The 25,302-nt window shown below is 47.6% G+C and overlaps 1 protein-coding gene across 9 annotated transcripts in view; it reads right to left on the reverse strand.

Annotated features, from left to right (window-relative positions):
* Positions 1-25,302, reverse strand: part of LOC105831539 (dachshund homolog 2) — a 193,212-nt gene that overhangs the window by 112,134 nt on the left and 55,776 nt on the right. For 8 of the 9 annotated variants that reach the window (XM_036287763.1, XM_028192552.2, XM_028192551.2 and 5 more), the window contains exon 2: positions 3,425-3,573. In XM_036287763.1, the coding sequence (XP_036143656.1) occupies positions 3,425-3,573 (149 nt within the window). The remainder of the gene's footprint in view (positions 1-3,424; positions 3,574-25,302) is intronic. The other variant, XM_036287761.1, reaches the window with a different exon arrangement.

Below are 25,302 nucleotides of genomic sequence, written 5' to 3' on the forward strand. Positions count from 1 at the left end.
AATATTACAATAAAAATGAATTTCACACTTGAAAATTAATACAGAACAATAACTTCATATAAAAGAACGACTAATTTTAATTACATAATCACGACTGTTTTAAATATTAACTCGTAATTACTAAGCAAATTAGCAATAACGCCAGTTATTAAATCCTCCACCAACCATTGATAACATCTAATTATGAATATACAAGTAACGCCGTCGTCAAAAGAGAGAGATACCCGTTCATAGTAATCTATTCTCCCTATCAAACCATCAACAAAACATAACTGCTCATTAAGTACTCATGCGCCGGCAGCAATTAAAATCCTGTATATCCGCGACTTCCGGAAATGCGTAAAGCAATTCTCCGTGCCCGTTGAATTACTTCTTCGAGTTAAAAGGCGAAATAAATAAATGCGTCTTCGGATATTAACCCTTTAGAATCCAATGACACCCACACACACACACACACACACACACACACACACACACACACACACACACACACACACACACACATTCAAATACATTAAAATATAATAAAATATAATTTAATAATAAAATGTAATTTGGTAAAATAAGAACTTTTTATCGATAGAATTTCTTGAAGTAGTCCTTGATGCAACTGTCTATACTGTACTATACAGAGACCGAGATTCATCAATGAATCCGCTAAAAAATAATATAGCCTAAAATGTTACATCTCCTACAAAAAATTTTGACCTTAGAGGATTTTAAGCTTTTGCTGTCTGTACAAAATACTTATGTTTCGCCAATATTATCGCATAATCCGAAATATTATCTCGTTTTTAATTGAACGTTTCAAGAAGCGCGTATTTCCGGGATTCCCAGGAAACGAGCCGAGAGCAGTCTTGACTCGCGGATGACTTTCACGCGCCGCTTTTTGAGCGTGAAAATTGTCGCGGACGCGACAGCGAGTACATTCGGGATGGTCAGCGCATGATATTGAAGCGATGTCGGGCCACTATTAGCCGGGTTTTATTGGTACACGGGCCAGCCGTGTGCCGGCTGACCTACGACCGCCAACAGTTAATCAATGCTTTTATGAGCATTCGCTTGGCAGTACACCATCGTTTTAAGCCGCGGCCCGTTCAGCCCACCCGACCGACCAACCAACCACCCCTCCAGCCACCCAACGAGGGCGACACGCTTTTCTCTCCCTCTCTCTTTTCTGCACGTGTGTATATGTCGCATGCTCTTCGAGCAGCTACACCCGAAATTTACGCTACCATCATCGAGACGTCTCTATCCGTTAAACGACCGAACGATTACCCCCGGCGACGTAATGTATTAGTTATATAACGCGCGATCGTCGCCGATGAATCGCAGTTCATTGCTCGATCGCGCGGACGTTGGCGACGTTATATGCAGGTGCTTGAGGAAAAGTCGGAAATTTATTGACAGTAAATTCGCTCGTATTTGAGCTAATGCTCGTCACACTCGTCGTCCAAACCGACCAGATAATTGACTTAGTTCGCGCGCTAATAAACAATTCGATATGCATTAGGTCACGTAATATAAATTACGCCAGGTCAATTTAATTAATGGTACCTCCGCGATCGATGCACCGAGCGATCAGATTTGATTTCTGGAAATTACGGTTACTTGCGTCATCTTATCAATCCGGCCGGAAAGCTTACGTTTCAAATTCGTCACGATGTGTACGTGCGATTAACGCACACCCCTATCCTCTCTCTCTCTCTCTCTCTCTCTCTCTCTCTCTCTCTCTGTCATTCTGGCACACCTATCGCCGCTTTTAATTTGCCAGGGACAACATAGATGCGATACGGTTTTCGTGCGCATACGCGTACGCAACTCTCACACGAGCCAAATCCATTGTACACGCCGTGCTCTCGGGAACGCATGTTTCGCGCCTCGCTATCGCGATCGGATCTCGCTTGTTGAGTTTATTAATTGCGTTATGAGAAACACCTCGCATTCACCGGGCGAAATTGAAAAAAAAAAAAAAAAAAAAAAAAATCTGTTGGACTCTCTTTTCTCCACGTGTTTCGTTTCCTCCGCGCGACTTTTCAGCTTCCTCTTTTAATTCGCGCTCCTGGAACGGACTATTATGTAATACCGATTGTATATATATTATTTTAGGCGGGCAGATCGGGTGCAGACCGGGATACGGCTGTGGCGAGAGCAGGGGACCGGCTCCAATCGTAAAACAATTATACAATTACCGCGCGGCCGTAATTAATTGCCGGCCGTTTCAACGTTTACCCCGACGAGCGCGCTGGAGAACGAGCGCGGCTGGCTGCAGGCGCGGACCCGCGCGAACGCGCCGCGGCATTAATTCATTAACGTTGCACCGTGAAACGTATTTGCCCGTAAAATTGATCGGCCGGCGTGTTCGCGATTATTTGCTTAAACAATTTCCGAACGTCGATCGACGCCGCCGCCGTATGACGTGATTTAACGATTTCCTTCTCTCGGCGTTGACGGCAATATAACGTCCCCATTTCTCTCTCTTTCTGTCTCTCTCTCTCTCTCTCTCTCTCTCTCTCTCTCTCTCTCTCTCTCTCTCTTTCCCTCTGTATGTCCCCCGATGATAATATATCTGCGAAATAAGCGCGTCCCAACGGACACCCTTCAAAGCGCTATCGAAGAGCACAAAGAGAGTCCGCGCAAATAAACCAATGAATATTGTATGCGCGTTTATCGATCTTCCGGATGTGCACGGCGAGCGATGAATATCGCGCAAGAATGAACGAAATCGTGCGAGATTATAATATTATTAATTGCGTTATGTCATTAATAATGCCAAGTATTAATAATTAATGAAAAAAAATCGAGTCGAATCGCGTTAACGAATGACTGGGGGATACGAACGAGATGCGACGCGACCGCGACGTCGCCGCCGCAAGATAAACCGAGAATGGCAGAGAGGAACTTCCTGGCCATCGGAATCCGGCATCCCGGGGAATGTGAAGACAGCCCCGCGACGTATCATTTGGGTACGCACGTAAAGGGATCGTACGATATCCCGGGCATCGGTGACCGCCACCGCAGGCCGCAACACGACGGTGCAGTCGCAGTTAATTTGCTCACTCCAAGTGTGTTTGATTCCCCTAATTAATTGATCGGTAGGGTCAGCGTATGCCAGAGCGTATATACGGATGGCAGTAATCAAGCGCGTGGCCCTCGCTACGTACGTCTATTTGCACGTACGTGCTCTATTTGGCATAACCCCAACGCTCGACGGTCCGTACGTTTATACATCTCGATGGAAAATCAGAACGTTCAGATTTACATGTTCCCTCCCCCGTCCGAAAGAGTACAATAAAAATTTAATAATAACAACCGTAACGCAACATATACACATCCTATCGATAATAAATTCTTTTTATATTATTTGAAGACAATATATAGTTTAAGTATTACTTCTTGGATAAAAATAATACTGGGTACTCACCGAGGTGTCCGTTTTCGTAATAATCGCCGTTGTCCATTCTGTGCTTCTTCAGGGAGTGTTGAGGATGATGGCCAGCCGCCGCGGCTAGGTGGCTCGCCGCCAGGCTCAGTCCAACGGAAGCTCGCTTTGGGGGTCTTCCTGGCCTGGAGCTGTACAGTGAGAGAGAGTTACTGCGGTTAGAGACACCTGTCATCGAGGTAATGTCTTACCCCGATCATCGTGATCGCGATATTCATCGCGACCGATTATCTGTTGAAAGAATTAAAGGAGGAAATATCAGCCCTCTCTCGCGCGAAGCAGGGAAGTAAGTCCCTCGATTCATTAGGGCGAACGGGATCGTCCCGTCCCATCAGATATCGCGGGAAACGGAAAGGATATCGCAACTGTGAATTATCAACGATTATGAATCGAGTTGCGAGCTGCGAACTGGAAACTGCCGCCTGGCACAACACGTATGTATAGGTATAGAAACGACCGCTTTAACGACCGCCTGCTGATCTTTCCTTTGTGAGTAAGTTTTATTTGCGATACTTTGGAGTGAATTTCCATGATTATTCGAGAGGAAGGCGTTCATCTCAGAAGAAGCCACGCCGCCGCGCGAACCATTAAAAAAAGCACCCGGCTCACTGGCCGAGGAACCAATTTGAAAACCTTAATGGCTAATCTACGTAGACCGTGCGAACGTTTCGAGAGCGGACTCTTACGTGACTAAGGGAAAATGAAAATCATCTGTGAAAATAACACACTGGGCTTTCACTCTTAATATTTTATCGACTGACAAACAAATTTGCAAAAACTAGATATTGCCTATTATTATCCCTAAGTCACGTAACGCGAGATAAAATCATGCACGAATGATTAAATATCCGGACGCTAATGGGCGAATGAATTACGTGAGAATCTTCCACTTTCAAGACTTATATAATTGCATATGTAATTAATTATTCGACAAAAAATTAAATTATACAAAAGATTTCCACTGCATATTAACGAGATCTATTTAAAAATAGATCTTAGAAAAGATCCCACGATCCGCAGTTGCTCCATAGAGATTCGTGGCTCTAGGATCGAGTCCTGTTTCGAGTGGCCGGCGTTTTCTTTTGATGAGCGTCACTGGCACCTTTCGAGCTTTGTCGGCGAAGCAGACGAGGAAGATCTCCGTTGAAACAATCTGTACGATAGCGGCGATGATACTGTGGCGCGCCCAGGGAGGGAGATTCATTTTTCATAGGCGGTAGGCGCCGGAGAGGCGCTCACGCTTACGCGCACGCACACACATGCACATATATCGCGCGACGCGATGCATCCTCGCCAATACACCGCGACATTACGCACGAAATACACGCGCGTGTACGCGCACATGTACACGCAGAGCTGCCTTTTGCCTTAGCGAGGGAATATCCGGAACTTGTTACCCTTCCTTTACTCTCGATGTAGCACCTAAACTGTCCGCGGACGTTCTCAACCTTTCCAGGCTTTTTCTTTTCTTTTTACAGAATCCGGTAACTGGAGATTATTGCCGATCTTTCTCCAATCACGATGCATCTCCATTATAAATGACGAATCAAATTTAATCAAAAGGGGCGCGTTTCTAGAGACTCGGGATTGCTTTCTTAATTACGCGCACTCCTAACACGACCGTACATTATTCGTGGAAGTGGGATCGTTAGGAAACAACGTGACAGGGGCTGAGCACCACTAACCGGTAAGCGAGCAATCTCATAGTAGTCAAGACAGATTTGTAAATCTAATTTTTCATCCCGTCTTTCTGCCGTGCCCTCTTACTTTGCGCGCCTCTTCTTCGTTGCCCAGAATCCTTCCTCATCTCCTCCTCGGTATCTCACTATGTTCTCTCCGTTTTCGACCGTCCTCCTCCCTACGACCGTCCATCGCCCTCTCGCTCTCCTTCTCTCGCTCCCCGCAACGTTCTTTTTCGCCTTGCTACTTGTCTCTCGTCCTATCCCTTTTTCACTGCCGCCTCTCACGCACGCGGGATCCCCAGACGATTCTCAGACGGCCGGTTTATACGGCGTTGATCTCTTAAACCGCTTAGCTTCAGGTTACACCGAAAACACGAGCGCACTTTCTGAGCGCTTAGACCCCGCATAATGCGCATTTGTTTGCGTGCCGCGCGATCAGCGAAATAAGACGAGGCGCCGGCCGGCGTGAGCGCAGTGTGCGGGTTGAAACCTTTTTCGTGGCGGTCGGAAATCTAACGCAAGCGGGTTGAAACGATATATTTATCCGACGACTGCGACGTATTCTAAAAAAAAAGAGAGATTTACGTTTCCAGGTACCTGTTGATAAAGATTGAAAGATATCACTTAAACACACACCTCCCGCGCGTAATATCTATTTGTTTCTGCGAACGAGTTTTCCCCCCCCCACGCCAACAAGTCAGATATTTACGCAATATGCATTATGCGGCGAAACAATGGCGGGGCAACGACAAGACGGGCGTAGACCAGTTGGCCAAGGGATCATGAGATCGCTAATAATCACGCGTTGCGGCAATAACGGCCGCGCTGCAGCCATTCGTTCGAGTTTATGTCGAGGAAACCGATCCTCCTCTGAAGATCAGAGCGATTATTGCGACAGAACTTTTATTAAAATAATCCAAACGTTAAAGAAATTAAAACGTAAAAGAATTTTTCGAAAGGTTCCCTTTTCACGAGCACATGGCCGGCTTGTCCTCGATATTTCCCGGATCACAAGTAATTATTAACAAAGTGTTTAAATTCAATGCCACTGCCAGAAGGTTCCAGATAATTATACGGGTTGCTTCCCTCCTCGGGACATTGTCCTCGAGAAGAGTGTCCCCGCGAAAAACGGTCGTGGCAGTATTTACGAGCGCCGATGTATCTCGTGCTAATTATGTATACGCACGAGTAAGCCGCAATTAGAGCGGCGCAATCGTAACGAACGATCAATGATGATCGAAGACTTCGCGGCTTCTCGTCGGTCCGTCCGTCCGTCTGGCTTACTCGCTTGTCGCGTGATTTATATTACGCGATCGGTATAGGACAGACATCCGCCGGCACTTAATTCACGAAGCGACGTCGAGCGTGGTGTTCTCGGGCGGCCGAGGACGGTTAGACGGCTGCCCGAAAATTATCGCCCAAACGATCGTTTTGTACGTTATTCGCGGCGCGGTGCGATCGATCGATTAGATTCGGCCGCGCACACTTCTTGTATTGTATTTGGCCGGGTTCCCATTCGGAATTGCGTGTGGGCATTAAGAGTTGCCGATGATCGAGCCAGGTGCTGTGCCCCGATCCACGCCCTAATGATCGTTGCACCTCTGGTCCGGGGAATCGGATCGCTCCGCGAGAAAGGGACAGACGGTCCGGAAAGGGAAGAAAAGATCCGGAGAAATGCGTGAAGAAGGAAGGGGCAACGGCAGGAGTAAGCGGAGACGTAAATGGGAGCGAGGAGGGGAAAAAAAAAACGGGAGAGAAAGAGAGAAAGAGGGACCTATCGCGCGGCGCGACTTGCGGGGAATTACATGGCTTTCGTAAGCGATGGGGCGTTTAACGATCTATCGACTTCGAAAAGTCTTTAGTCTCCCCCAACCGTTCGCTCGCCGGTGCGTATCCGGCCGCGTAGTCGCGCCGCGTGTTGCGAAGCGGACCAGAAAGGAAAAAAAAAAAAGCGAACGGCGCGAACGGCGCAACGAAACGCGGCGAGCCGATCGAATCGAATCGATCGAGTCGAATTCACGAATTCGAATTCGCCGGAAAGGCGTCGGGCGTCCGAGTGGAAGACGCAGGTGGAATTGGCCCCGCGTCTCGAGGCACGCTAACACCGAGCGGCAGGAACAAACGAACGGACGAACGGAATCCGCGAAATCGAGCGAGGAAAGAAAAAATCGCAGCGATCGAGCGTACGGTGGAACGGGATAGATCGAGCATGTATTTAACTGTACGTGGAAGTGGTACTCGCTTAGATCGCCGATCCGATATTAGCCTTAAGTAGATGAGCGCGGTGTGATTTATAGCGCGGGTACCTTAATTGTCTTAATTATGCGGCAGCCGCTTCCGTGGAAAGTGCGGCACCGCTCCGCGCGCGCGCGCAATCGACCTCGATGTAATTTAACGTGAGCGTTTTCTCGCGATTCCTACCCGCGCCTGACAGCCTCCTGGGCCCATTACGATAAACTCCGACGATAAACCAGCCATAATTCCCCATTAAAATCGATGCGCGAGAGAGGTCCCGCCATTGTGTGTCGCCGAAAACTTCCTTCATTCGGAAATAAATGGAACGGATATGAATATCGTTTCTCCCATATACCGAGCGCAATTACGCGCCATTAATTTATATCGCGTATTCGCCGCGGTAGGAAATAAGGCAGCGCTATTAGAAAACCGCCTGCATTCATCAGCCCGCGAAATCATTTGGCGCACGACAAATTGAATGGCGTTGGTTATACGACGTTAATTAGTTTTCTCCACGTTTTTACCATTGACACCACCTGGTTCCGCCGTTTCGTTTCTTTCCGTCTATTTCCGTGTCGCTATAAGCTCGCTCGTTATATTGACAGAACGGTGATTACATTGTAACGCAAATATTTGCCACTTGTGTTTCGCAACGTTCGGGACGATGGATGGAAATGACGATGCGACAAGAGAGCGTGCCGGGCATAGAAGGAGAGGAGAGAAGATGCGAGCTAAGTGAACGAGGTATGTCAGGTGAGCGATATCGCGTGCGTGTCACCCTGACCCTACCCTACGTGTACACCACATTAAATCGGTACACATCGCAGAAATCCTTACGACACCTTGCTGTCGATGTGTCTTGTCAACGTCGTGACGGGAAGTGCGTGTTATTACCAGCAAAATGAGGATAAACGGTCTCTCCCTCGAACGTGAGGGGAAGATTTGCACTTCAACAAAGTGTCATTCAGGAATTCAATTTCGCAGCGATGTGAAATACTTGAAAAGTCGGGTGATGCATTATAATTTATAACAATAACGTAACGTGTACGTACGTTCATCGCACGACAACGATTAATTGCATTATGATTTAATATGAGCGTATCTCTCGGCGTAACGAGGCTCGATCGCGAATGCGATGGCATTTTGATGGATTCAACGCCAGTCACGGCGAGCTGCCTAGTGCTCGCCAGGAAAGAGTCCAGACTAGACCAGAGCAGAACGGGAGAACGCGGACGAACGAATGGAACGGGCAGGCGAGTAAGCGGGCGAGCGATCGTAAATTGTCAATTTCGAAGTCAATTTGGCCAGGCTTACCAATCGGCTGCCGGTTAATTTCAAGGTGAATTGTGTCCAATATGGGTATATTATTAATGGCCCGCCGAGGGATAGGGTGCACTTCGGACCGACGAGGGTTGCAACCCCGTTCTCGCGCATTGCCCAAATCTATCGCTCGGGGGCTGCCAGTATGCTCTCGCATTCGGTATTCCGGATTAAATGCTCTCTGATGTTGCTGCAACGACGGCGCGATTGCACCGCCGTTTCTCATATACGTCTAACGTCCGCGTGCGTACGGGATGAACGATATCGGGACAACAATATCGTTCTTCGCTTGAAACTGCGGGAACGAAATCAACGTTTTACAGTTAATCACATATATTTTTTTACAACACACTTATTTGTAAAACGACCGAGCGCTACGATTATTTTCGCTTTCGTAGGTTTCTTTTGTAATTTTTTTTCCCCTTGGGGTGTCCAGATTTTTTTAACCCGAGAATAGTCACCCCATTTTTTTGCGTAAACAATCACTGGGGTGATTTTTACACTTCAGTTAAAAATTATTGTTATTAACATATTGTATTATTGATTGTTCTATAATTTATTATAATAACTTTATTATGATTCATGCATTCATAAGACTTTTATACGGAAAGTCAATAAAATTGTATGAAAAAAAGATTTTTGTATATAAAAAATATTTATAGAACAATTATAGAGAAATAAGGCAAAATTATGTAATATCTATTTTATAGTAATTAGGAACATGTTATAAAATTAAAAATATTTATGTTTCATTATATTTTCTCATTATTTATATTTGCTTTTGCAGAATTATTTCCAAAGTAATTAATTTTTATTACATTTATTTATCATATATTTATTCATCATATGTAAAATTGCTATTAAAGATATGTAAATTAAAGTATTTTAATAAAAATAAAAATAAACATTTATCATATAAATTCTCTCTCTCTCTCTCTCTCTCTCTCTCTCTCTCTCTCTCTCTCTCTCTCTCTCTCTCTCTCTCTCTCTCTCTCTCTCTCTCTTCCTGTATGGATTTCAGAACTTTCTACACTGGCACGCGATTTTATGAATCCACACTGTCTAACGTGTCTCCGCTTTCGGTTTCCTGTTTCGAGCTACGGCCGCAGTGCAAATATCGCGCCTTGTCTCTCGCGAGACTGGCTACAAAGCTACAAAGGGGCCACTATACCGAGGTCAAACACGACGCTATCTTTGAATTATGGCGCCGTAACCTTATCGCATCCTGCCGCTACCGTCTTGCGCCGTCCAAATACTCTGAGGCGTCCTGAAAACAAGGGCCATCCGCCGAGTTATGGGAAAATAGCCCCAGTAGACTACTCGAAGGCTCGAAAAAGCTCGCCGAGGCTCTTGTGAGATCTTTGTTAGTTCTTTACGAGTCGAATCTCTCCGAACGAGTGCGACTGTATCCGAAGTAAGATCAGCGAGACGACGAGTTTCGAGCAAGAGGATCGATGAGAGCTACTTACTCTTTTACGCTTTGCCACGTGACCTTACGCGTCACAAAAGCGCCGATTCAGTCATGGCTCATAGAATTCCACCCCCGGTTTTTCCGTACTGTTCCCTATATTTGATCTATATTGCGGAGTCAGGTTTCGTGTGACCTTACATCTGGTTTGAAGCGATACAGTCGTCGGGACATTAAAAGCGTTTACATTTAGCTGGTAACCGAGTGTCGGTGCTTGTCGACGATGTATTATTAGGGGGGATTCAGCTACATGGCTTTTATGACTGGTAAATTTAAGAGAACGATCAGAATGACTATACACAGAAGCTTTTTAATAATACCGCTGTTAAAAAGAATAAAAAAGTTAACGCGATGCAAGGACTTACGTAAAAATTTGCTCGCTTTGTACGAGACGCTTCCGCAATTTTTTAAATACCCATATTTGCATACGTGGGAAGATGTAATTCCTCGGAATGATTATAATTTTGAGAACCGCTGCCATGGCGATATTACGATATAGCCAACACGACCGTTCTATTCCCGAATTATCGTCTTTCGCGCGATTCTCTCTCCAGTTCTCTTCCGCGTTCTGTCCCTGCCCTCGTTCTCCGCCCTTGTCGGTTCCCCATGCGAGTCCTCTCTCTCTCTCTCTCTCTCTCTCTCTCTCTCTCTGTCAGGCTTTCTCTTATCCTCTCGCGCTCTGTCTTTTTTTCGGAACTTGCGAGAGCGCTGGCGAAAGCGTCCCCTCGTAAAGCCTCGTCGCGTGCAATTCCCGTCATAACAACGACTTCAATTTTCGTCAAAAGTCTTTCGCCGTTATCGTCGTCGCCGTCGTCCTCCTGTTCACCCCTCTGCCGACGCCTCCCACGGTCTGGTCCTTCGATTTGCCGCTTTATAAACCCGGTCGCTACGCCGGACGAAAACCGACAGTCGCCGCCAACGCCGCTGCCGCGCGATATTTTCCAAATTATAAATTTTTACGACTGCCGCGCGCGTAACGCTCGCCTTTCGATTCCGCGTGCCTATCTCTCCGTTTCCGCCGACGTTTCCCTCCCCTTTCGCTCGCCTCCCCCGCGTGATGCCGTTAGTCAGATTGGATTTGTCCGATTTTGTGCAACGAGCGGGAAAAAGGCGGAGCAGGGAACGCGAACGCGAGCACTCCAAGGTAGATATATCCCTTCGTGCATTCTTACAATATTGCATTATTGTCGATATTGTACACGGTATTATATCACACCTCTGGTTTTCAATTTTGTATTAATAATGATCTATCGTTCAATCGAGAAAAATCGATTGATTACAGACACAGGGATACAGAACAACGTTAACAAAGAGCCGTTTGCAAGTCGGCCGTCACGATCACGCGGCCAGATAACGTAATGAAATATACCGCTATCAATCCTCCACGCTCGCCAATTACCATGCGAGGTAACACGTGAGCATTCAAATCGCAGATTTTCCCAGCCGCGGTCGAAAGACAAGGTGGAAATAAGGAGAGGCGTCCGCGTATGATATGGTTCGCGGATGATTTTATGCATCCTCGTGCCCGTTACGCGGAAGAGGAATAACGAAGGAAGCGCTCCCCTCGGCGTCACGCCGGATAAGAAGAGAGAAAGGAAGGAGGCATTTTCTAATAACCACAATGTAACGCTGGGGTGCGTTACACAAAAGAAATCTTTTTCTCTCTCGCGGGCGGGGGGATTCCTAGACTTATCTCAGTAATATTGGATTAAAACTTATGCCCGCTCTCTCGGTCGCAATATGTTATTTTTATTGCTCGTAGCTTTGCATAATATTCCGCTGGGGTGCGCGAGCGCCTTCACCTCCCCCTCCGTATCGCCGGCTCTAATTTTAATTTTTATGTCGTGCCGCGCTGGGGAGCGATTACGATTTCGGCCTGGCCTACTTATTTGCGTTTTAAGATCCCGCGGACGCCTCGTCGGTAGTAAAAACGCGCGTGGCGCGAATTAAAGAGATAATACCTACATTTTCTCGTCTTGCGCCGAATAGCCTGTTATTTTATTAAAAAGATAGACTGTAAGAATGGTACTAAAAATTATGTTATCGCGTGTGAAATATCGCGATAAATTTCATTTTTCGCTGGTGGTTATGGTTCTTGTTGCATCTGGACATTTATATACATTTAAACTCGGTGTACACATATTACGTTCGCTCAGCGAAATTTGATTAATGCATGACATATATGATGTGTGTGTTAAAAAAAAAATTGTGGGAAACCACCGGCACGGCGTGAAACCACCATCGGTGTCAGCAATAGCAACAAACACGTCTATATATCTCCGAGAGCTTACACGCATGGTCCGTGAATCAATTTCAATTTCGGGGAGACCCTCGCGGATGCGTGAAATATTTCTATTACTGACCGACAGGCTAAAATATACCTTTTTTCAGAAGACACGCGACGTATTATTCCCGAGAATGGCAAACGTTAGACTAGAAATATGATTCGTGTCTCTATATACAGGCAGAGATTCTGACACCCCCAAAGCAAATTAAGTTGTATCAGAATGAGAATTTTACTCCGAGCGAATTACTTTGACGTCGGATCGTTTTCCGTTAGTCCAAGTATCTCTCCTTTAACATCGGCGCGAATACGCGGCTCCCTTCTTCCCCCAGTACGATTTCGATGGCAAATCCACTTGGCGCGATCCGTGAGACGTCAACGACGACGGTGACTACGACGTTATTCCTTCACGCACACGAGACACGCACCCGGCACGTAATACCCGATAATACCTGTATTTGCACGTGGCGACAGACCTTATTCGTGCGATGTGCGTTACAGCCGCGTAATCCCGGCAATCTCGAGGACGTGGCCCAGTCTTCGGCGGGAGTAATCCTGCCAATTTGGACCGCGGATTATCCTCGAAGGAGAGGGCAACGGCGCGGTTCCGTGCGCGCGTTGCGAAACTTTTGATTCGATTTTCGGCTCCATAACAATCGAAATCTTAGCTGTCGTGGAGGAAAGCGCGACAAAACGCGGAATTTAATTCCGTCCCCATTTAGCCCAGTCGACGAGCGTAAAACACGTCGCGCGCGAATCATAGCAATGTTACGGACCACTCCGGGAATAATCCGTGTATAAAATACAAATTCGCCGAACGACGACAACGCGTCCGGATCAGAAACTTCGACCCGAAACCATTTGGTTGTTAAGTCGTCTCGCGAATGCGAAGGATCGTGACCAGCTTAGAATAACAAGGAGAGGAGAGACGAGCGTGGGGGTCGGGGGAGAGGCGAGGGAAGGTGTAAGTGCCAGAGAGAGGACGGTGCTTACTTCGAATAAAATATATCGGCTCGTAAAGCGACTGTGGTGGTCAGCTTTTTGTCGGCGGGCGCGCGGCAGACCGGGTGTGAGAGTGGGGTTGGTGTGCGAGGGTGAGTGACTCGTGTGTATGTTGACGCAGGGTGAAAGGGAAAGGTGGCCGCGGTCTCTCTCTCTCTCTCTCTCTCTTCCTCTCTCTCTCTTTCGCGGTGGGACTCCTGGCTCCAGTGTCTCTCATTTCAATATTTCCACGATAAATCCACGAGAAATCCGCGTCCCGGGCTTTTTTACGAGTCGCGGCGGAATAAATAATAATGCAGGCCCGCATGGCCGTAGCTCTCACACCAACACCGCGATACCTCCAATACACCTTGCATGCGTCCTCGCGTCCCCTCGATTCTCCCGTCTTCGGGGTCCTCCTTTCCCATCCCCCTCCCTCCTCCTTCGTTGCTCTAGTCTGGCTTTTACGACCGCTACAAGTATGTCCGAGTGTCAGATCGAAAATAATAAGCAGGAGAGAGATAGTCGGAGCAGCGGGGAGGGAGGAAGACGGGCATATTCTATACGCGTGCATAAACTCACGCCGACTTATGGCAGATTCGTACCGCTCTGTCTCGGGTCAGGCCCAACATCTTTCCTTCGGGCCTGCCGACCGGCCGGGTCCCCTTTCTCCTCTCGCTCCGTTATTCGTGCGGCTTTATTAAGTCGTTAAATCGCAGAATCGTCGTCGACACTCAGTAACATTCCTATCCGCGCGGATGCTTATTCGGGTGAATAGTCATCGCGCGCAATCGTTCCGTCCAATATGACGAAGATAGTCCTCGATTATCATCAATTAACGGCTACCTCTACTTACTACGATAGTATCTGGATAGCTGTAGAGGCTCTCTGGTGGTTCCGATGTCTGCGATGATTTTTTTAAAGAGGAGAAAATTACCGGTGCGCACATAAACCTCTTTTCCCGCGTGGAAATCGAGCGACGACTATTACCCCCATACGCGCGCGCAGTGCGCGGACATCCCGAGTAAATTATACGCGCGTTATCGCGTAACGCAATTGATTTTATTGCGCTGTAAAACGCACTCTACGACTTTATGACGGAAAACCGCTCGCCTCTTTTCAAGAGCGACTTTCCGCGGCCGCTTAGAGACGAGAGCCCGAGTCCGCGGACGAGCCGCTTAAATCGGCCCCGACGGCGCCGCGGTCTTCCGCGTTTAAGCGCGATAATTAATAACGTAATTAAGTCGGGATTCCATAACTCAAAGGACCGTCGCGCTCGCGAACCACTGAAGTAATTGGGGAATTATATTTTGTTTCCAAAGGGAGATCCCATCGGACGGAACGTCGAGGAGAGGCTTCGCTGGCAGCGGCACGCGCGGGCAAATTGTAATTAAATATCAAACGTTTGCAATTACCGCGCCGCACCTGCCCGCATTTCCTTTTCTCGTCGACTTCGCGGCGCATTAGTAATCACCCGTTTCCAAAGGGAGCAGCGTTCTTCGACGATAAATTTCGCGCTTGATATTTGGGCTCGATCGCGAGATATTATATCTTCGGGGGGGGAAGAAAAATTATTGCCGTACAAATTATTGCCAATGAAAGGATGCGTCGTCGTCACGAGTGTGTCGCTAACTCTCAATTAACACGGTCGAAACGATCGTAACTGTTACACTGTAATTACTACAGTGGGATCAGCAATAAACGAATAACATATTTACGCTAATTGGAAACAAACGTGTATAAAAAAAAGAATCGTAACGACAAACACTTATACGTTTGAGACGTACGGCGCTCGTATAATGCAAGGATTTGAGATTCTCCGATTAATTCGATGAAGCGGAAACGAAGCGTCTCTGTCCCGGGGTAGGTTCCTCACGCCGCCGCCTTGCGCGTTCCTGTGCCGTTCTCCTCTCTTATTAGCACGCGTCCACCGCGAGAGTGGATTTGATTTACAGCGACATCGTGGCGGAACGCGGGGGCCGGGCGGAGCACACGTGACAGCCAGAGAGAACCAGAGAGAGAGAGAGAGAGAGAGAGAGAGAGAGAGAGCACGCGCGTGGACGGTTGTCGGTTTGCGGTTGACCCGTGCCGTACCACACTCCGATACCTCTGCGGTCGCAACCATGCCGACACACCCGGGCTACCACAGGGCCCGTAACAATGTCCGCGCGAGGTCTAAGAATCCATGGTGGTCTCGGCTCTCGTCGTTAAGGATGTCCCGGGCCTACTGTCGTCGGCCGTAAACACGTGTAAGCAGATTCCCGGACTAACCGCGCGCACACCCGAGGCCTGCGCCGTCGTCAACCTCGTTCACTTATCTCTCGCTTTGGCGTAAACGCGTGTCGTAACGTTATAAGAATGCGTGCGTTGAAATGTAAATGTTTTTTAAAAACTGCCAAACTTTCGGGTTCGGACAATTCTCGATGCACATTAATAAACGAAAAGAGCGATTGTAAATGTGAAGTGTCGATGTATCGCACAATTCACGTGAGTTTTACGTTATAAAAAAAGAAATCGTTAATAATTTTAAAATTAGTTATCGCAATATTAAAATTTAGTCGTGCGTGCACAATGTTTGCGGTATGAAATTCCCAAGGAAGACATTTACCAAGCGTAATTATAGTCGATTCCGACGAATCGAATCGATGACTGTGTGATCGAAAACGTCACTTCGATCGCCCATGTTCGATTCGCTGAGTGCATTCGAGTGCACGTAAAAAATTGCGCTCGTGTTTGCCCGCATGCATATGTTTACTCGCACTGTTGATGTTGCTGATTGTGCTACAACTGATTTCGCAATAAAAATATTGTTTTTTATCCCGAGAAAGTAACATACGCAACAAAAAAATCTATAATTATAAAATTGATAGAAAGCAAAAAGAATCTAATTAATTAAAAATATATATATACCTATACTGAGAAAAAAGTTATTAATTAAATTTTTCAACTTGATTAAATTTCTTCAATTCAAGTATTCATATATTTCAATCAAATATATAAATACCAGAACTTCAATTCAAGAAATTAAATTGAAGAAATTTAATCAAGTTAAAAATTTAGTCAAACTGACGACATGTTTTTGTCAAAGAATGAATAAAACTTTGCTAAACTAGTTTACTAAAAATAAACTCTATAAAAATAATGGCAATAACTTTTATCAATTATGTCATTATGACACGACGTTTCGATTACGAGTGTTCTTATCCTTTCGCGAAGAAGTCGAGCGTGAACCAATTGTTTTAAGAACGATCGTCCGCGAGAGCGAGTTTCGCACCCCACCGAAGCGGTCAATCGCGAAAGATTAACCGGTCGATTCGTCAGCCTCGTTAATACAAATAATCATCGCCGTCATCCGTGTCATCCGGATAAAACGGCTGAAACTTCCTGCCACCTATTCAGCGCCCTCGAGTTTCTTCGCGTCCCGTCGATTCACTCGGCTGTGCCGATTTAATCGGTTTCGATCTCGAATTCGACGTTAACGGCGTCGCCCACGCATACTTCGAGAAGCATTAAGATCATTGGAAGAAACGCGTTGGTGGAATAACATCAGATAATCGGTTAACGATTAAGATGTGACTGCTTCTCACATCCAAGCTCTTCGTTTCAAATAAATAATTTATAACTATTTCAGACTGTTTATTCGTAACTTTTCTTTTTATCGTTAGGATATCTTTGCGTATTCGTTTAGAACAAATTTACTATGCAAGCATGCGACTCTTAAATCTTTCGTTTCATCGCAGCTCCTCATCGAAGCGTATGTATCGCCCAATGGCACGCTGGTCCCAAAGGGTTTAAGAGCAGTAACGTTGTTATTACAGTTATTGCTATCGCGTTTCGATTCCCCGGCGTCATTTCGAGGAGCGTTCGTTCGCGAGAGAAACAGTACCGTGTACGGTGGAGCAGCAGGGAAGAGAGAGAGAGAGAGAGGGAAAGAGAGAATCGCTTTATCTTAATGCCGAAATCGAATCAGCTCGCGCGCATGGAATTAGAGATGGCATTACGGGGCTATCAGCGCATATGCACTCTGTATCGACTGCAACCCCTGCCGCTCTGCCCGGTCCGGACTCGGTGCCGTGAGGCATGCCCTTCGTCACAATGCCGTCCGAGAAGGGCGAGAACAATGCACCGACGTACGGGGAAACACGAGAACACACGTATCGGATGATATTACTCGACCCTCTCCGAGGTCCCGGCCAAGAGAGAGAGAGAGAGAGAGAGACTTTCGTTTCTACCCGCGAGATGCACGCACGCGGCAAAGTCCGTTGTTTTCCGAAAACGAGAGAAGAGTCGAAAGCACCTGGAAGACGTTCCGCGGAAGATATGATACGAATTGAAACTTTATCACGCTCGCGACTGGCTTCGCGGCAGAGCGAAGGTGAGTGACGGTCTTCTATTTTCGACGCAGAAGACTCGTCCTTCATCCCGCTCCACGCCGATCCGGTTTTCCAGCGCTCGAGCATCTCTATCTATCGCTCTTTTTTTCCACCCCCTCCCCGCCCTCTTTCTCTCTTTTTCTCTTTCTCTCTCTCTCTCTCTCTCTGTCTCTCTCTCCATCTCTTTCTCTTTACATTTTTAGCCGCGCCGCTTCCTTATAAACTAATTTCCCGCCTCCCCGGGACGGACGGCGCCGAACAATTGAATTCTCTCTTTCCATTTACCTATCCGTTTGTATCAACATTTACATTTATATTTGAATAATGGGGAAAATAAAGAGGCCCAGCGCCGTCGACGGTTTCGCGTCGGACGTGTTCAGGGCTCCTCGCTATTACATTTTTAAGCGTTCGCTTCCGAGCCCGCGGCGAGAGAGCTTATCCATCCCCTAACTCGACTCTCTTTTTCTCTGTGTTTCGTTCTCTCTCCCTTTCTCTGTCTTTCAACCAAGGAAGATAGATGTACAGAGGGGTTTGCGAGAACGAGTAAAGAGAAACGATCAGCGTGCCCCCACCGAAAGGTTACATCCCAAATACTCTGGGAATTCTCTGTACGTGATATTTGTCGGCAGGTCGATACGACCTGCCCGTGTATTAACATTTAGATAAAGCTTATGTTAATATTATTTCCTCCGACCCTGCGCGCGGCGCTCGTCCCTCTCCCAGAGCACGCAGGTCGCCGTTATCTCTTCGAGAAGTCGAGGAGAGAGAGAGAGAGAGAGAGAAAGAGAGATGCAGCCGCGACACGTTGTCTCGAGCGAGCGATTTCGGATAACGGCATTAAAAGCGGAACATTAATCGCGGTCCCGCGAGGAAGGAAAAATTTCAGAAAACGCAGCCAAGTCCCGGCGATACGGCCTCGGTATTAATCATGTGTGCGAATTATATGCGGTTTAATATGTTCCACAATATTAACACGCAGTACAAATAAGGGCGATAATTACTCGTAATAAAATAAACCGTTCGATTAAACGCGGCTGTTGTTAAATACGACGAAATAGCGGGGCGCGCGGCTCACGTTTTGTTCGGCAAATTATATTTTGCGTTGAATTTAACGCGAGACGTGTCTCTTGCGGCATTGAATTATCAAGCAGCCCATAAGTTATTCAAATGCAATTCGCAAAGTACACAAATTATTATTAATGTACACGGATATTTTCACGCGTCACTTTGCGCGCCGTTGAAACGAAATTCAAGAACATATCGGAATAACGCGCGGTTGTAACGATATTTACATTACCATGTATGTAATCCCGATATATGATTTCGATATTTGCAAATACCGATCGTCACGAATTGCAACGGTAGATTGAACGATAACAACATTGCAAATAGCATTAAATTAATTGCATCCGAAAAGTAATTTCACGTGATTTGAATTATTCTCGATTTTCAACAATTCCTGTTCGGATTAAAGTCAGGAATGAAATGGAATTTGGAGGAGGGGAGAAGGCGGGTAGGGGGGGGGAGGGGTAGGGCCAACGCGAGTGACAGAGGGATGATGTTCGATCGTTCGTTCCACGTGAAATCGATCGACCCGAGACACACGGCGCTGAGTGTACAAGACTTGCGATTCCGCGGCGATTCTGATCGCGCCGCCGACTGCCATTAAACCGCAAACAAAGTGTCGCGAATGCGGTATCCTTGGTGGCCGATACACCTCTCGCGACGTACAGAGTATCGTGGGTCGTCTTTTATGGGTGAGGCGTGTCTCCGGCTCTCGCCGGAGCATTACGGGGAAACGTTAACTAGTGATTTACCGGCGTCATGTGTGTGTGCGCGCGCGCGCGGATCTAAGGATCGTGGCCCCGAGGCGAAGCGATTTTAATGTCGTTTACTGCGGGACGTTATTCCGCGATATTGACAGTCGTGTTAAAACCTCGATATTACGACATACCGGCCCGCTTCTTAACGCGGCGAGAACGCGGGCGAAATTAAAAGCGTTCCCCGTCTTCCCAGCGTCGTCGTTTGTGCGCGCGGCGACGATATTTATGCATGAAAGAGAGAAGGAAATATCGGGGGAAAATGAACGAAAAAAAAAAAAAACAAGGAAAAATGAGAATGTGAAAGGAAGATCGATGTATCGCCTTGAGTTACATTCCGCGTTGCCGACAAGTTCGTTTGAAAGTCTGAACGCTCGCTACGAAAACCCCGACGCTCTCTTTAGCAAATGAAAACGATCGATCGACATATACCTTCTCCGACTTGAATTTTATTTTTTCAACGGTGAAAGGCCGTGATATTTTTTACAGGTTTCGCCGTGTGAAAGAGAGGAACGAGGGAAACATTGCCCGATGATATTTCGATGACGCTTGCGTGATGATTTCGCGACGAAAACACATTCCCTCTCGGAGGGAAAGCGGCGAGAGTAAACATCTGATAGAGATTTAACAAACGCGCGGCGGTTAGTAGCAACGTGTTAGGATAAAGGGTCTCCTGCTTTTACGAGGTAGCATATTTCTGGTGCTGTTCTGCGCGCTTGTGACCGGGGCCCACCCACGACGAGCGAGTAGAGCATTCAAAATAGCATCCGAAATCATAACGGCCGATTGTCCATGCACGGGCCAAGTTATGAAGCAGTAAACGCGTACTCTCCTTCCCCCCTGCCATCTCCCATTCTCTCTCTTTCTCTCCCGTTACCGCGGAGCCCCGCCAGGTTCTGGCCGCTCGCTTCCGGCTTTTGCCCATGTAGCCAGATTCCTTTACATACGCATGCCGTTCAGTAGCTACACCCGTCTTATGGAATAATTTAGATGATTGCGCGCGTATAGGGGGACGGACGCGTTTTACGACTGGGCCGCCTCCCGCACCCGCCAACGTCCCGTGATGATAACTCGGTGCTTTGTCCACCTTCTCCCTCGAACGGAAAATATACCGTTGCCGCGGCGAGAGATAACTGTGACTCGCGCGAAACGCGCACGAGCAACATATAGTATATCTTATCCATATAGCGCAGAGTAACGATTAAAAAATGATGAGTTCTATGTAATTTATAGCGGTATCATAATCCTCACGTTTTTCATCCGCCCTCCTCGCCCTCGAAACGTCACTCCCACATGCAGTAGAGAAATGAATCCAATCCGTTACATTACCTGAAAAAAAAAAGAGAGAGAGAAAATGAAATCCATTAATTTTTTGCAGCTATCAGCAAAATAAATTGGAGTAATCAGCAATTAGCGGTGCCCTTTCGCATTCGAGAGTAACGGCAGGTTCTACGCCGAGCGCAAAAGCGAGCCGCGGAGACAAAGGCGCCTACGGAGCTACTCGATCGGACTCGCGATTGATCGCGGGCACGAAGATAATTCGGGACTCAAGAGACAAAGACGCGGCGCGGCGAGCAAGTTGATTTGTGGAGCGCAATCTCTTCCTCGCAATGTGTCTAGAGCGGCTGCGATACGAGTCTTTCGTCGGAGCGAGAGGAGCTGCCGGTTGCGCGCGTTGGATCGATAAATCAGGAAAGCATTAGGCGCCACTTCATATTGGATCCACGATCCTCGCCGACCGCTCATACCCCACCTCCCTCCCCCTTCTCCCCTCCTACCCTCCACTCCTATACACCTTCCCGTTTTCTCGCTCTCTCGTTCTCTCCTTCTCTCCTTGCCGGCCCGCGATACTCGGGGATTTATACGGGCAATATCGGGGCGGGATTAGCACGATCGGACGGACTCGAGTCATGCTCGTGGCTCGATACCACGTGGCTATTAGTGTCAAAATAAAAATGTGGCCGCAATATATGGCGGGAACCGTAAGCCCTCTGTTATTGCTACAGCCGTGATGATAGAGAGACTCGGTCGCGTACTTCGCGCCAAGGAACGCGACGGAGAGGAGGAGGAATAAGGGCACGGGATGAACATGGGGGGAGATGAGCCAAAAAGAAGCAGTAGAGGAGGGAGAGAAACCTGACGAAGAACCCGACGCGCAGAACGAAGAACTTTGATCGTGCGTATACGCACGTATGGACGCCGACCACATTTCGGCGTATTCTTCATTAAGCGCTCTCTCTTCACTCTGCGTCGCTCAGTCTCATCTTTTCCCCACCCGTCTTTTTTTATCGGCAAACTTTCAGAAATGAAGCGTCCCCGCGCCTTTCGTCACGGACATTCCGCAAGCCGGCCGATAATCAGCATAAATCTCGGCGAGCTTTATAGGACGCGTGATCCGACTTCTTCCTTCGCACGCGGGAGCCACTCAGATGAAAAAGTGCCTTCGTAGTCGTCGTCGTCGTCATCGTCGCAGCGTAATCGAGCGTTCGTGTCGCGCGCGGCATTAACTCAAATTCTCTCTCTCGCTCTGGAAAGCGTTTATACGAACGCGTACATACACACACACATACACACACGTATATTCAAAACGACCGGCTCCGAATCGGGGTTAACGACAGCGGAGAATAGCGATGCGCGGTGTCGTGAAATCGCCGCGCCGCCGCCGTCGCCGTCGCCCTCACCTCCTAAATAAAGAGTAACCCGTGGATCACAGGGGCGGCTAGTGGCGATACCGAAAGCACACCGACGAGTAATAAAACGCCCTCCGCGTCTCGTCCGGCTCGACCGGACAGGGCGGGTGGTGCGATAGAGCCGGGGAGGGGGGAGCCATAAAACTTAGAAACAATTGTCTTTTATCGTTTTGTTGTTATTTAATTTTCTCCCGGATTGGGCAGCGAGGGCCAATCGAGACGTCGAGCTCCGACACCTCGGACCCTGGTCCTAAATAATTTACGAGCGCACCCCCGTTCCTCATCCCGCCACCCCTGCTCGCTCTCTCTCTCTCTCTCCTCTCTCTCTCTCTCTCTCTCTCTCTCTCTCTCTCTCTCTCGCTCTCTCCGTTGTCTACGACGAACACCCGGTAGATTTGCGGAAATCGTCCCGGCATAGTTATATCATCCCCTCCGTCCACGTCTTCCACGGTATTCTCGCGAAGAATTACGACCGGCCAGGGCTGGTCCACCCCTGGTCCACGAAACGTACGAGCTTGAAATCCGAGCACGTTGTGACACCGCAAGCAAAACACCGCTGCTAAACTGCACGCCTCGCAGAATGAATCCCGCTGAAGGCGAAAATTCAAGCTCCCGCACGTTTCGCGGCGTGATGGATAGATTCTTTTGCGATTAATAGTCCAAACACCACGTGTGAATCATCCGTTTAAAATGTCATTTCCGATTTCTGACTCACGTAGCTCTCAAGCTAAACGACTCCTGACGCGAACGGGTCTACAGAGAAAAAGTATTTGAATTGGCTCGGCGGCCGTAACGTGCCCGATGTACAGAGCTCTATTTTTATATCCGTTCGTGCAGGAAGTTGGCTATGTGTAGAATGGGGGGACCCCCGTGTACGCGCGGTGCCCCCAATGAAAATAATTATTAGCGTTAAGTGGACGTCGTTAGGCCAGGAGGAGACCCGTCGGTGGCGCAGACCAAGTGTGGTTACATCGAATCAGCCGTGCTGCAGCCGGCCAGGCTCCGAACGGTAGATGTGAATCCGCTCTCGTCTGTCAGAGGATGCGGATCCATTGACCGGGCAACTAGATTTCATTGCGTAATACTGCGCGTACTACGGCCCGGCCAGCGTAGGCAGGCAGGCAGGCAGGCAGGCAGGCCACCTATGAAATTGCGTTCGTTTGTTTCGTTACACGAGAGTGGCATGACGTCGGGGCATTATTCTCTTGCGCCGTTCCGCTCGCAGAGAATTGATCAATCTCGTAGAGAATTGAATCGTACGACACCGCGCGTCGGGAATGCAAGTGCACCTCTCGCCTTGCCGGATGGAGAAAAATTGCGCGTGGCAATTTTCGCGAGGCCATAAATTCCGCTCGCGGATCTCCAATTTCTCCCCGTGAATCCAAGCCCGACGTTTCGCGTTGAAATCTTCTTATTGCCCGCAACGTTCCCTGATACATTTAACGATCTCGTCTCTTTAACGTTCTTCACTTAAGAAAATCTCCCGACTATTTTTCTCGGTTTCGATATTTTACGAGTGCACGGCTGTAAAATCCAAGGTACATAATTCGCAAAAGAAAGCGCAACGTTGCCGGAACGGAACGGTCGGCCGTTCAATACCGCTCCTTGTATACGAGACGATATAATGAATGAGTCCCATGAGGCGACGCACAGACAAACATTAAATGGAACATATAAATAAACGGTTTATGTCCGGGTCCAGAGACCGATCCTACCTACTCCTCGTTACATCCCCTACTCTATCGCTTTCACTCCCCGTTTCCGTTTCTCTCTCCGTCTTCACATTCGTAAGTTATGAATCGTAAACGCTAGATCAGCAATCTAGAACGGCTCTCGCACTACCGGGGGCTAAAGCGCGTGGTGTTAACACTTGACGATACTATTGACATCGTGACGGTAAATACTTGTGTGAATAAGTCCCGTCAGCGATCGTCCGTATGACATTACGCGGCGATCGATCGTCGTTCCTAAAGGGAAACGGTTCGTCGACCTTTCGCGATATTCCCATGAATAATATCAAAGGACGTAGGAAAGAGATTATATTGTACGCTCCTCATTTCTTATCCCTGGCCTTTTTTATCGAATGGCTCGACTGAACGCGTGATCATCCAAAGGTTATACTAATAAGATATAAAATGCGTTATTGCTGAAGCGAATTAATTGTAGCGCTAATAATACAAGAAATGCTATCATCGCAGTGAGAGAAATAACTCGCACATAAATACATGAAATGCTCTTCGCGGCGACTTAGCCGGAAATAATATGAGATCGTTGAATTTGTCTTAATAACGATTAAATTAATGTTATTAATTGGTATGACACAATGTACTCGGCTACTTACCCCTCATGATTCCTCGGTATCTGTCTTCGCACGAACGTATCAAATTATCCGAGTACACGCGCGTTGATACTTCGCGAGGCCGCTTATTAACTCTCGTCGACGGCTAATTGTCGGTTTTGTTCTTTCGCGTGGGGAAGAAGATCCCTCTATAATAGCTAAGCCTACGTGTCTCTCTCCCTCTTTATGTATCTCCCTTTCTGTCCCCGTTTTCTTTTTTTCGCTACGGCAGACACTCGAGTGCGTAAGATGACTCCGGCGAGCTTTTTTTTTTTTTTTTATTAAAAAATTACGCCGCTATTTTTAGCAAGGATCATTCCTCGTTAGAACGCACAATGTGCGTCTTTGCGCTATTAAAATCACTATGCAGAATTATATCCGTCTTATTTATTGACAACGCATTATTGCCGTATATCAGCGTTATCTCAGCTTCATCTTTAATTACAGTTGAAAAATCTATCTCCTCCTCAACGAAATGCATCGCCACGGCTGCGTCGCATAAATCGTCTTATCGAGCAAAAGAGGCCGGATAGCTCGATGTCTTATCTCGCTGCGAAAGATAGCTCCACGGGCGCACCTGTCGCACCGTGCCGGATATCTGTGCCCGCTAACGCGCTCGTTCTCGGAGGTAATGACACAGATCTTCGCGCCAGGAAGCGTCGCCGAGAG

The sequence above is a fragment of the Monomorium pharaonis genome, chromosome 5 (assembly GCF_013373865.1).
Source record: "Monomorium pharaonis isolate MP-MQ-018 chromosome 5, ASM1337386v2, whole genome shotgun sequence".
In the NCBI taxonomy this organism is placed as follows: Eukaryota; Metazoa; Arthropoda; class Insecta; order Hymenoptera; family Formicidae; genus Monomorium; species Monomorium pharaonis.